This window comes from Xyrauchen texanus, chromosome 42, assembly GCF_025860055.1.
Source record: "Xyrauchen texanus isolate HMW12.3.18 chromosome 42, RBS_HiC_50CHRs, whole genome shotgun sequence".
Classification (NCBI taxonomy): domain Eukaryota; kingdom Metazoa; phylum Chordata; class Actinopteri; order Cypriniformes; family Catostomidae; genus Xyrauchen; species Xyrauchen texanus.
The window spans coordinates 27,688,657-27,702,891 of record NC_068317.1 but is presented as its reverse complement, the minus strand read 5'-3'; the positions used below and the strand labels follow the sequence as shown (position 1 = coordinate 27,702,891).

At 36.2% G+C, this 14,235-nt stretch overlaps 1 protein-coding gene across 2 annotated transcripts in view; it reads left to right on the top strand.

The window, feature by feature from the left end:
• Positions 1 to 13,087, top strand: part of LOC127634848 (ras suppressor protein 1) — a 35,532-nt gene extending 22,445 nt beyond the window's left edge. Inside the window, exons 9-10 of one of the 2 annotated variants that reach the window (XM_052114563.1) lie at positions 9,449 to 9,594; positions 12,003 to 13,085. In XM_052114563.1, the coding sequence (XP_051970523.1) occupies positions 9,449 to 9,551 (103 nt within the window). In that variant the 3' untranslated portion in view covers positions 9,552 to 9,594; positions 12,003 to 13,085. Of the gene's footprint in view, positions 1 to 9,448 lie in introns of both variants that reach the window. The other variant, XM_052114562.1, reaches the window with a different exon arrangement.
• The last annotated feature ends 1,148 nt before the right edge of the window (positions 13,088 to 14,235 follow it).

The following is a 14,235-nucleotide window of genomic DNA, read 5'->3' as shown; positions in this document are numbered from 1 at the left end:
AGTTCATCAATAAAAGGCCACATTAACAGCCCAAACTTCTGCTTACTGACTAGACCTGCTATGAAAGTGCTGGGTAACTTCTCAACTAACATGGATTTGTACCTCATGATTCATTATTTATTAAACATTAATTGTGTCTAGACAATGTGAAAGTGCATAGATATAAACAAAAATTCTCTCACGGCTGTTATTAATTTAATTGCATTTTTTTTATTTTTGTAATTTTATATTTTAGTTCATTTTCATTCTATGACTCTTATGATTTTTATTTTTTGTATTTTTAGTAATTTAGGGATTTTTCGAACATTTATGTGTTAATTGATATCATTTAAATATGTTTAATTACAATCAATTTCTCAACGCTGGCTAGTAAAGTTTCATGTCACATTTAATTTCACATTGTAAAATATACAGTGTATCTAAAACTAAAATTAATTTGTGTTCATTTTTATTTTAGTTTAGATTGGTAGTGATCAAAATATATTTTACATTATTTAAATTTTTCCAATAGCATTAACAAAGTTTTTCTTTCAACGATAAGACACTGGTTCCTTTTATTATTCTCATTGTGTTGGGTCCTATAATGTGATGGTAAAGCCTGCTGTGATTGGTTGTAATGGAGCCCGGTTGCTCCTGCAGCTCTTGTTGATAATGTTTGCGTCAGGGGAGAGATCAGTTATGAGCGGCTCTGCCGCCAGTTTGCCTTCTATCTTCATTATATTAATTTACTCTCATTTAGCCGGTGCATGGATTTCCGTTCGGTCTGTCAGCATGGATAGCATTTTATACTGAGATGATGTTAGTGTTATTGTGTTTATGCTGAAAGGAGTTTAACTGTGGGGTTATTTTGTGTTAAGCATAGTTAAAGGTAAGAGAAACAATCTGCCATCCACCAATGAAATGTGATTTCTCCTCTCTCTCTGCCTCTCTTTTCTCTTCTTTCACTCTGTTCCATCCTATTTATTGGTTGCATTTAACATTAGCATGTACTGTAGTTATGTTTGTTTGAAAGAATAAAGAAATGAGCCATGAGAGGCTGTGCTACATTGATTATGGTTCAGGGGTGTTATTCACAACATGAAGCACAGTACCTAAAACCCCCTTAACCATAGTAGAATTTCTGTAATGCAGAGCCTCAAATTGATTTAGCTACGTTTACGCCTCCAATCTTCACTAGAATGGCGTTTTCCTCCACCGAAAAGATGCTCTCCATTATCGCATGCTTTGGGAAACGATGACATTGGGAAACTGAAAACTGAATTTTCAAAACAAAAATGGATTTGTGTGGATATGGCCTACTAATGCGCCATGTCTCCCTGTTTTTAAACAACACGTCCTGTGTAAACGCCCCCTTATAGCAGCTAGAACACATGTACAAATTACCTCCAACCTCAAAGACCAATCAATTAGCCTTCAATCACCCATACCCACATGAATCATTTATTCATTCTCTCTCACCGCTGACACACCTGAACACATGCTTGAGAAACCATTCTGAAGAAACACACACACATACTTATGACTGGGCACCCGGACTATGTTAGACACTCTTGACTGTAACTGAGATTAATTATCCCATGTGGAACTGGAGCACTCAAAGAAAAAAGACCATCTCTGACTGCATCAGGAAACAGATTCTGTAGATTTTCCTGCCCCGGTGCGCTCTTAGATTGGCTCTAATCAAAGAGGAAAGTAGATAAATGGGGATAAATGTGTGTTTAGTTGCATCTGGCCAGCACTGTAATACTGCTGTGGTTTCACAGGCCGAGATTTCAATTAATTGTTCAAGTAATTGATTGACAGATTTGTGTGAATTTGAATCATCATTCAAAAATTGTCAGAATTCCCTCCATAGCATTATGCGTAAAACTTTTTTAGTACAATTATTTTTTTTAAATTGCTGTTTTGGGATTATAGCCATCCGACTGCACACTACCCTTATTATTACGTAGCTACATACCAAATTAATAAATAAATGGACATGAAATCCAAGTCCAGCAATGACAGCTTTGCAGATCTTTGGCATTCTAGCTGTCAGTTTGTCTCTACTCCCGGTCAGATTTGGTGTCTTCCGCTACTGGTTGAAGCAGCTCTGACTGCACCGAGAATGACAGTTTTGGAGTTTGTGTCATTTACATGGCACGCTTCCGTATTATATGAAGACATATCGCAAAAATTAAAGACATATCGCAAAGCTGTGATCTGTGTTTCTATCAGACACTCGAGTTGCAGACAGCGGGGGTGAGAGACGAGCGTCTCCGTGTTAAGAGTGCTCATCAGCCGGCGGAACTTTAAATCTCTCCCGGCCTCTACTCCCGGTCAGATTGGGTCTCACATGACATGACCACACGTGCCACTCCCTAAACTGAGACTGCCCATTTTCTACACAACTTATAAAAAGATGACCAGTCAAACAGCTCTCAGAGATAATGGGCTGTCACGTCCACACATGCACTTATTTATTTAATAAAATCGCAGCATTTGCCGTCATATAATCACACAGGCTGACATCGCGATTGCGATATGATTAATCATGCAGCACTACTTCTCACAAGCCTTACAGTCTAGCTGATCCCACAAAAGCTCAACGGGGCTAACTGAACTTTTTAATTTTCTGTTTCAAAAGTATCTTTTTCTTTGCAATTCATCCCGTAAGACCTGCACCCCTGAGACTTCTCTTTACTGTTGATCATGAAACTGGTGTTTAGCGGGTAGAATTCAATGAAGCTGTCAGCTGAGGACATGTGAGGCGTCTATTTCTCAAACTAGAGACTCTGATGTACTTATCCTCTTGTTTACTTGTACATCTGACCTTCCACATCTCTTTCTGTCCTTGTTAGAGCCAGTTGTCCTTTGTCTTTGAAGACTGTATTGTACCTTTGTGTGAAATCTTCAGTTTTTTGGCCATTTATTGTATAGCCTTCATTACTCAAAACAAGGATTGACTGATGAGTTTCTAGATAAAGCTGTTTCTTTTTTGCCATTTTTTACCTAATATTGACCTTAATACATGCCAGTCTATTGCATACTGTGGCAACTCAAAAACAAACAAAGACAACGTTTAGTTTAATTTAATGAACCAAATATCTTTCAACTGTGTTTGATAAAATGGCAAGGGATTTTCTAGTATCAAATTAGCAATTCAGCATGATTACTCAAGGATAAAGTGTTGGAGTGATGGCTGCTGGAAATGGGGCCTGTCTAGATTTGATCAAAAAATACTTTTTTCAAATAGCGATGGTGCTTTTTGTTTTTTTCATCAGTAATGTCCTGACAATACTTTGTGATAAGTTGAATGCCACTTTGGTGAATTAAAGTACCAATTTTCCAAAACAGCAAAATCTGTACATTATTCCAAAATTTTGGCTGCCAGTGTATATAATCCAAAAAAACATACAAAAATAAATAATAATATTTTTTTAATCAATTAAGAACAGGAAATCAGAATATGAATAAAATGTGATAAATAAAATGTTGATGTAAATTAATATAATGAATTGAAATCAGTGCACTGTAAAAGCAAAAGAAATGTGTTTTCAGTCAGGACATGAATTTGGCAAAATTATGTCGTTTGAGCACTGTGCTGAATTGCTAATTTAAAAATTAGAAGCTAGATCCAAAAGCAATGCAGCAAAGCACGGAGCGGCAAGTAAAAGTATCAAAACAGCAACGAAGCATGAAGTGGGAACCAGAAAAATTACTATTTAAATGAAATATTAAAATGTAAGAATGCTATTTATGTCTATGTTTTCGATTAGCTTGTCTAGACTGCATACATTTTTTGACAAGGGGTCACATAAAGGGTGAGGCTTGTTTGTTGGGCAGGATTCTGATGCAGTCTTTGGTCAGTTGATGACAGTTTTATGACACTATCACATGTTGAAACTTAAACATTGTGTTAGATGTGGTGGGAGTTCCTCTCAGTGTTCTCTTCCTGCTCGAGGGGGCCATCAAGCCAGCAGGACACTGACAGAGAGAGAACGGCTTTCGGATTCAGCTCACACCCCCCTGTAGATCCGCCTGCTGTAAAACAGCCCAATTTAGCCCTGACACCAGCGCAAACATCTACGTGGATCTGTCAACACTGATTCCTTCAGTCAGCCACACTCTGAACATCTTGCTGTCTACACACACACACATACTTTTCTTTCTTTCATGTATCAGCCCACTAACATGATCGCAGCTTCATGAAAACTTACTGTCTGCATGATCATATCACAAGAATGAATAAAAAATTAACCCTTCAGTGTTGGTTAGGATTTTGAAGTGTCTTAATGACCGTTTAATATGATTGTTTGGTTCTGACAGGTACAGATGTTTTAATTAAAATAATGAATTATGCTTATGTTGAAGCCATGGCCTAGTGTTTAAAGCGCATGCGATGACACAACAATTTTAATATGGCTTGCGGCATTTCCAAATACTTATGGCTCGCGACATATCTCAATACTGTATACCACTCTAATGCTTGTTTTCTGTTTTTTCCCCACTGTCATACCTAATTAAATTAGTTTATTTTTTTTTTACATTTCCATAAATAATTGCACAAATAAAGGCATGTGCATATCATCTGTCCCCGAGCCACTGGGGGTTGTGTCAGGAAGGGCATCCGGTGTAAAACCTGTGCCAAATCAAATATGTGTATCAAGGATCAGACGAAAGAAGTAGTAGTAGTTAATGGTATTTCAACATATACTAATACATTTGTTAGTGTTAGTTAATGCACTATAAACTAACAAATAAACAATTATATTTTTATGAACAAAGATTAACAAATGCTGTAAAAAATATATTGTTAAAGGGATAGTTCACCCAAAAATGCCATCCCAGATATGTATGACTGTCTTATACAGAACACAAATGAAGATTTTTCAAATAATATTTTAGTGCTGTTGGTCTTCACAATGCAAGTGAATGGTGACCAGAAATTTAAAGACCCAAAAGGCAGTATAAAAGTAATCCATAAGACTCCAGTGGTTAAATCTATAGCTTCTGAAGTGATACGAGAAGTGATATGAGAAACGGATCAATTTTAATCATTTTCTTTTTTACTGTAAATCTACACTGAAAGTAACTTTCAATTTCACATTCAGCCACATACTAGTTGGAGCTGTTTAAAAGTGGAGATTGATAGTAAAAAAAGGTCTTCAATATTGATGTTTCTCACCCTCATCTACATATTGCTTCAGAAGATATGGATTTAACCACTGGATTCATATGGATTACTTGTAAGCCTCTATGTCATTTTAGGACCTTCTGAGTTCTGGTCACCATTCACTTGCATTGTGGGGACCAACAGAGCTGAAATATTCTTCTAAAAATCTTAGTTTATGTTCTGCTGAATAAATAAAGTCATAAACATCAGGGATGGCATGAGGGAGAGCAAATTAGAGAATTTTTATTTTTGGGTGAACTATCCCTTTAATAGTTTGCTCATGATACCTAATGCATTAACTAATGTTAACGAATGGAACCTTATTGTAAAGCGTTACCGTTAATTCTATCATTTAGATTAACCACGATAAATGCTTTAAAAACACATTGTTCATTGTTAGTCCACGATACCTAAAGCATTTACTAATGTTTACAAATCAAACTTTATTGTAAACTGTTACTGATTAAATAGATTCCATGCCATCCTCTATGCTGTAATATCCTTATGAAAACAGTCTGTAATATTGACATTGTTGTCTTTATCTTTTTTTTTGCAATTGCCTGTTTCTAATATCTTGCTTTCGCATTCTCTGTATCTTAATCAAAAACGCTAAACTAAACCTTTGAAGTAACGCTATACAAACCAGCACATGCACACACTTTGCAGTCAGAATTATTTATTTATTGGAGTTTTTTTTGTGCAGTTCAGTGTGGGATGCATGTGATGGAAAGCTGTCGTAGAGGTCTCTGATATTTCTGTACTCTGAGGGTCCATAGGGGCCTCAGTAGTGCCTCCCTGCAGGCTCTTGCTTCCACGCCTGACTGGGCAGCACTGGAGGATGCAGGAAGGAACAGGGGCCATCGGCCCCCAGGGAAGGTCATCAGACAGGACCACATGGATAGACCAACTGCCTGGTGCTTAAGAGAGATACAAATAGACAGAATGAACAATAGAGACTTACTGTGAAACACATGGAGAAGTTTAGCGGTGACGTCATCATGCATATGAGAGAAGTGCTTGGCCTGTCTGCCCAAACAGGTCACAAAACCTTAGAAGTATCTTAAAGTCATGTACATATTTAGAGTGAAAATGTTTTTTACTTTTAAAAACCGCTTTAAGGTGTTCCGGTGATGTGCTGCAGTGGTTAAAGATATTGCGCTCTTGATCAAGGCACTTAAAGGGATAGTTCACCCAAAAATGAAAATTGTGTCGTAATTTACACATCATCATGTCATCCAAAACATGACTTTCTTTCCTCAGTAAAACAAATATTTAGCAAAATATCAATGCTGAACTGTATAATACAATGAATGTATTGGTCACTGACAAGGTCATGAGACATGCAAGAACCAAAGATGTTTCACTTCACTGATGTTAAATTATGCACAACTTTTCTTTTAAATTTGTTGTAACTGTCCAACTTTTTAATTCGGCCTTGCACCATATTTGATTATACGCAACCGCAAATGAGATTTTTAGAACTACAGTGGAGATTGATTTTCGAGAATAAGTTGTTAAAGTGGTTAAATGTGTTTCTGTAGCCCAACTGACAAAGCATGTCACTAGCAACGACAAGATCATGGGTTTAAATCCCAGAGAACACACATAGTGACAGTGTGAGCATTGAATGCACTTTAAGTCAGCCAAATTCATAAACATAAATCTACAGTTATAGAAGTTACATTTCTGAGATGCCAACCAAAAGACTTTGGGTTCAAACACACCAAGGGATATCCTATAAACAATTTGACCCCAAAATAGGTGTACTGTAGGTCACTTTATTCTAAAGTGTCTGCTAAACGACTACTTGCTTGCAAAAAGAACATTTAACATCTTTTCTGTTACGGCATAATCAAAACGGCTCAAACACTGAGCTACGATTCTGGCCATGTGTGGTCCTTTGTAAAGATTTGATATGAACTTTAGTCATGAATTCGAGCTGCCACTTGACATTTTGCATCTCTGCAATTAGAATTCTCTCTCAAATAGTATTCTTTAATAACATAAATGCTGTTCCGAATGGTAAAAGGCATAATTATCCTGCCTTCTAAGATATCTTCTTTTGGACAAATTTCAGGTAGCATTGCATGTATCCTGCAAGTAGAATGCAATCCCATAATATACATTGTGTTGAGATCAGTGAAAAAATCCATCTATGATACATAGATTTGAAATTAGAAATGGCTGTTGCGTACATATTTCCCTACATTTGGAGCAATTCAAGCTTTCACGTGAGTATCAACAAACCTCAGAGACTCGGTCACATAGGACGTGTTCTTGAAAGCTGGACAAAGCACAACAGAATCCAATGGTCTCGAGATGTGATTTTTAAGTTTCAAACTATTTTTAACCTGATAAAAGCAGGGCATTTATGACTTTGAAAACCAGTGTGATGCTCCAGATGTATACATCTAACGCACATGTACCTAGACCAACAATTAAAAACAGCACAGGTGGAACACATGAATGCATCCTCATCAGAGTTATTGTGTAATATCAGATTAATATATATATATATATATATATTAGATTTTCTTTATTTTGGGGCCTTTCTCAGCAAAATGGTATATTTCTGATTAGTTTTGATTAAGATGCATTAATCAGCTTGTCGTGTAATTAATTCCATTACATATTTTGATTTTCTATGGATCCCATATTTATAATGCATTGCAAAGGCATTAGACATGCATTATACTGCAATTACAATGTCTCATAATACACCTTATAAGATATGACTTCTCATAAAAAATTATAATTACAGTTATAATACATTATAAGACTTTCCCTATTTATAGTTATACTTAAGAGTATAATGCATCATAACAATTTTAATGCAGCAGAAGCTAATAAAGTTAATTGTATAAGTGCTGTCATCAAAAGCAGCACAGTGCAAACAGTCAAAAGGCTTTATGACTTGATTATATTATAAGGGATCTTTGCCTGCTTTAATTACATTTACAAAAGCAATATCTACTTATAAGCAGCCATAACATGGACTTGTAACATACAATACTTTACAAGTCAAACTGATGCAGTGTAAGTTATTTATAAAATAAGTCCAAGTAAGATTCACAAACATTTAATATTATTGAATAGAGTCCCGTATAGAATGAGTTTGATTTATTTTTCTTTTATTTTCTATTCTTGGTTATGTTTACACCCAAGAAGATTGGCTACATGTGTGATTAACATACATATTTATTATTATTATTATTATTATTGAGAGAGAGTTTCTGATATAGTTTTAATTATAATTTGTAATGTCTTATAACCACTTAAAAATATCTTATGAATATTATGTATTTTGTCACTTTTCTTAAAGCATACCTATTGTGTTTATTATAAATATATATATATAATACATTATAACTTCTGCAGATAAAATTGGAGGTTGCTGGTTTTATAATGCATTATACTCTAAGGTATAACTATGAATAGGTACTGTAAGTATTATAATATATTATAATCGTGGTTACAATAATTTATGAGATGTTAAACATATTATAAGGTGTATTATGAGACATTACTAATGCATTATAACGACTTAATGCATTATAAATATGGGCTTCATATAAAGTGTTACCAAACTTTTAAGCAATTGAAAGCCTTAATAATGAATAAATAAGTCAATCATAAATACATTTATTTAATAACAAAACTTAATAAAAAATACTTAAATTAAAATGGCGTTAGTATAGCAACATGCTAATGTCACCATTTGTATGAAGCCCAAAGTTTCCGCCTATGTAGAGTGTTCCAAATCAGTCATTTATGAGATTTAATTCAGGATGCTGCCTATGAAGGCAGTGGAAAACAAGGCAGCTCTAGGTTTTGGAACAGAGCCAGTGTCTGGATCGTGTCTCCATAATACACATTTTCACTCTCGTCCAATTTTCTTACTCTCTCATCCACTCTTTTTCTCTCTGTTTCTTTCTCTTTTTCTTTGTATCACTGCATCTACTCTATGTGAGTAGAGTCCTTCTAAAATAGAGAGGGACCACTGGACTGGAAATTGCTCTTCCTACATGTCTTCTCTCTCTCCACTCTGTGTTGGGTGGTTGTGGATAATTGTCTCTCTGTGCCATACACAGCTGTAGCCACGGGTTTTGGACAGCACAGAGAGTTCAGTGTCCCACTGGGGTACCCGTCAGTGTGTTGGACTCAATTAATCCTCTTTCAGCTGGTTAACGCTAAAAATATAACTCCTCTTTCTCACTACTCTGTATTCAAGCCTTTTTGCAGAAACTACGAGTGGCCAGGTGTGATAACACAATGTCTGTTTTTGTTTTGCAGTCTTTATGGGAGACACATGCAGGCCAACCCTGAGGCGCCCAAAAAGAACATGGACAAATCCAAGAAGATCAGCCGTAAGCCCCTGGCGGCCAAGAACAAGTGAAGAGGGCGAAGAAGATCCAACAATCTCTGTGCTGAACCTCACTGCACGTGCCTTCCCAATTTATATTTATTCAGAAAATATGTTTTATATTGCTTCAGTATTATGTTAACCACTAACCTCTGGATGGGTCTACCATAGATATGCCCCAGAAACTGAATGTCTTTGTGTCAAGTTGTCCTTTTTGTTTTCTCGCAACAATCTGCCTATTTACACCATTTAAGGCTACAGTTGAAGTCAGAAGTTTACATACACCTTCACAATTTAACAATTCCTGCCATTTAATTTTAGAAAACATTCCCAGTCTTAGGTCAGTTAGAATCACTACTTTATTTTAAGAATGTGAAATGTCAGAATAATATTAGAGAGAATAATTATTTTTTTTCAGCTTTTATTTCTTTCATTTAGTTCCCATTGGGTCAGACGTTTACATACACTTTGTAAATATTTGGTAGCATTGCCTATAACTTGTTTAACTTGGGTCAAACATTTTGGGGAACCTTTCACAAGCTTCTCACAATAAGTTGCTGGAATTTTGGCCCATTAATCCAGACAGAACTGGTGTAACTGAGTCAGGTTTGTAGGCCTCCTTGCTCGCACATGCTTTTTCAGTTCTGCCCACATATTTTCTATCGGATTGATGTCAGGGCATTGTGATGGCCACTCTAGTACTTTTACTTTGTTGTCATTAAGCCATTTTGCCACAACTTTGGGGGTATGCTTGGGGTCATTGTCCATTTGGAAGACCCATTTGTGACCGAGCTTTAACTTCCCGACTGATGTCTTGAGATGTTGCTTCAATATAACCACATAATTTTCCTTCCTCATGATGCCATCTATTTTGTGAAGTGTCCCACCTGCTGCAAAGCACCCCCACGACATGATGCTGCCACCCCCATGCTCACGGTTGGGATGGTGTTCTTTGGCTTGCAAGCCTCACCCTTTTTCCTCCAAATATAACAGTGGTCATTATGGCCAAACAGTTACATAATTTTTTCTTTCATTACCAGAGGACATTTCTCCAAAAAGTAAGATCTTTGTCCCCATGTGCACTTGCAAACTATAGTCTTGCTTTTTTATGGTGGTTTTGGAGCAGTGACTTCTTCCTTGCAGAGCAGCCAAACAGGTTATCTCTATATTGGAATTGTTTTACTGTGGATATAGATACTTGTCTACCTGTTTCCTCCAGCATCTTCACAAGGTCCTTTGCTGTTGTTCTTGGATTGATTTGCACTTTTCGCACCAAACTACATTCATCTCTGGGAGACAGAATGTGTCTCCTTTCTGAGCTGTATGAAGGCTGTGTGGTCCCATTGTGTTTGTACTAGCGTACTATTGTTTGTACAGATGAATGTGGTAACTTCAGGCATTTGGGAATTGCTCCCAAGGATGAAACAGACTTGTGGAGGTCCACAATATTTTTTCTGAGGTCTTGGCTGATTTCTTTTGATTTTCCCATGATGTCAAGCAGAGGGGCACTGAGTTTGAAAATATATCCAGAGATAAACCTCCAATTCAGTACATGTCCTATCAGAAGCTAATTGCCTAAAGGCTTGACATAATGTTTTGGATTTTTCCAAGCTGCTTATAGGCACAGTTAACTTAGTGTATGTAAACTTGTGGCCCACTCGAATTGTGACATAGTCATTTAAAAATGAAACAATCTGTCTGTAAACAATTGTTGGAAAAAATTCTAGTGTCATGCACAAAGTACATGTCCAAAACGATTTGCCAAAACTAGTTTGCTAATATGAAATCTGTGGAGTGGTTAAAAAATGTATAAAAGTTTTAATGACTTAAACCTAAGTATATGTAAACTTTTGACTTCAACTGTATGTGCCATATTTGTACAGTCAGAGTTAAAGGAATAGTTTACCTAAAAATGAAAACATAATTTACTCCCCCTCATGTTGTTTTGAAGCCTTATGCGGTTACACAAATGGAGACATTTTTAAGGAAATTACTTGTGTGTTTTTTTTTACATGCAATTATACAGAATGGGAACTGGAGCTTTCAGAATGATGCGAAGCACCACAAAATTATTTTAAAAGTGATTCATATAGCTTTTTGTAAGGAACAGGCTGACATTTAAATTGTACAATTTGCAAACAAATAGTTCACGGAATGATTCGTTCACAAATCCAACAGATCCAGTTTTGAGTTAAAAAAATTAAGTGACTGGTTCAAAGTTTTCTGGAGGGTGGAGAATTTTCCAAAAACCCATAAATGTTGGTCTAGTACTCACACAAAGCTACTGTTTTTAAAGCTCTAGTCACCATTTAGTACATTAATTTCTTAAAATGTCTCTTTTTTTCTTTTTTTTTTTTTTTGTACAGAAAAAATAAGTCATATGGGATGTGAATTTTCATTTTTGTGTGAACCATCCATTTAATGGCACTCTCTTGTCAGCTATATCGCATTGGACGTAAATCAGGTTTTTTTTTTTTTGCCTAGATCTCTTGAGAGGCAGAGGAAGTGTTGTCCTATCCAGCCAACCACATGTAGAGAGCAGCAATTCTTAGTCAATTCTGGGGGCTAGTGACAAGGTTTGTGTATCCATACAGGGATTTAGCAAGAGTTCTGGGGTCTTAGTCGAGTCGGAGCAGGATTGTGTCAGGTCTCTGGGGGGACGCCACTGACTGCGTCCTCTGCCTCTTAATGACAGATGTGAATGGCTGCAAACGAAAGCTTCAGATGGTACACACAGCAGAATCCAGACAGAATCATCCCACTGGCCATTTAAGAGGGTCAACAAGATATCACATCAACACAACAGCCATTGTTTCTCTTTGTTATTATTTTCAACGTAACATGACAGTGCAACTTTTACAGAACAGGACAGTGTTTTAAAAAGCACCGGATTGTGGTTGAAATAATTTAGCAATAACAGTGACTCCCACTACGCCTTTAGGTTACGTACACTAACATCATCCAATTCTGCAAAGCTTGGATGAATTCTAAGTTTTAATTTTTCAGATCTATTGTATATTGTAAAAGTTCACAATGTTTTATTGCAATCTCATTATAAAGCTGTAATATTTGTAAATGTTTTATTAGGGGCACATGAAGCCATGTGCAATGTTCTGAATATTTTACATTAAAATAAAGTCACCATTTTGTTTGACGATTCAGCATTTCTTATTTCAGCATAAATTGTTAATCGGTAGAAGCATATGACCTGTAGAGTTATAGTGTTCTGAAAAGCACATCACGAGAATTTGTAAAAGAATGGATTTGCGAAACATGCAGACACATTTCTACTGCTTGTGTTTCATTAATTATGTCTTATGTATTTTTTTGTATTGTTTTTTTATTGCCACATCAATACGACAGTTTACTTAAAAATTATTTTACGAACTATTTACACATTTGTTCTGCTCGTGTTTTACGAATAAGGTGACAGTGACAGTTTATGAAAATGATTCATGAACCATCATCATAATAGGTAGGTCTAATTTTTTTTATAAATTATTTTATTGACGTGTCAATGCAGTTTACGGAAAAAGATTTTACGAACGATTTACACAGAAATTGTGCTCAGCTAGCTTTTTTATTATAATATGTTTATTGTCACATCAATGCAATAAAAAAATGGGTTCTACAATGACTATCTACACAAAAATTGGTTCTGCTCTTGTTTTTAATGAATTAGGTCTTGTGTATTTTATTGTATTGTTTTTTATTGCAGAATCAATGTGGCAGTTTATGAATAAATTTGTGAATTTATGAATAAACATAGATTTGATCCACGCGTGTGGATGAATGAGGCACAATGTTTGTTCAAAAACCAACTCCGCACGTGTTTGCCACTCATGTGCATTTAAACACAATCATTGATTTTCTTGCATTACAGATAAGGAACACCATCTTCAAAAAGAGCAGAAGTTTTCTATTTGAAAGAATTTCAAAGTTATAAAGAAGTTATAAAAAAACATCTTGTAAATTATCTGAAGCACAATGCTTGATTTGGAATATGTGATCTGAAAGAGCTAAAGAAGATTATCACATCTAAAAATGAGCTTCCCATTGGAGGCCCTCTCATGGCCCTGACCAAATCCATGACAGGTGATCGGGGGTGAAAGAGCTGACCTTTCAGTGCTGTGAGCCAGATGATGCGGTTTGTGTTGGAAGAAGTTCTTTGAAAGCCCCATGGAAGTTCCTGTCTCAACACCTCTCAGCTAATATTCTAATCTCATTATTACCTTGTCCAGAAGCTGTGTGTGTGCCACCATATCCTTCTCGTTCACACTCAGCAGGCACATCTGTCCAGTGCATACTTTTTCCCAATATACTTTCTTTCGACACACTCCCAAACTCATCATGAACATCTGTCCATGGCAAAGTCCACACCATGTACCATTCTCCCATTCTCTCCATTTCTCTCTGTCTCCCCTGGTATTCTTCATCCGCTTTCGAAACTTTCTCAATGCCCTCACATTTCAATCTCTAAGTCTTGTAGAGTTTGAGAGGTGTGGTTTTCAATGTTTGGCACAAATTGTTGGACATTCATTGCTGGCCAAAGTCGTCAAGCAGTCAATCTGTTGCTCAAGAAACGGTTCTTTAGATCCCAGCCTGAGTGTTTACCATACTTCTAACAGTGATTATAGGAAATGGGATGATGAAGTTTAAAAATGCCTCCATATGGTGATGGATCACCATGCAAGGTGACACGCGTCACTGCCAACAA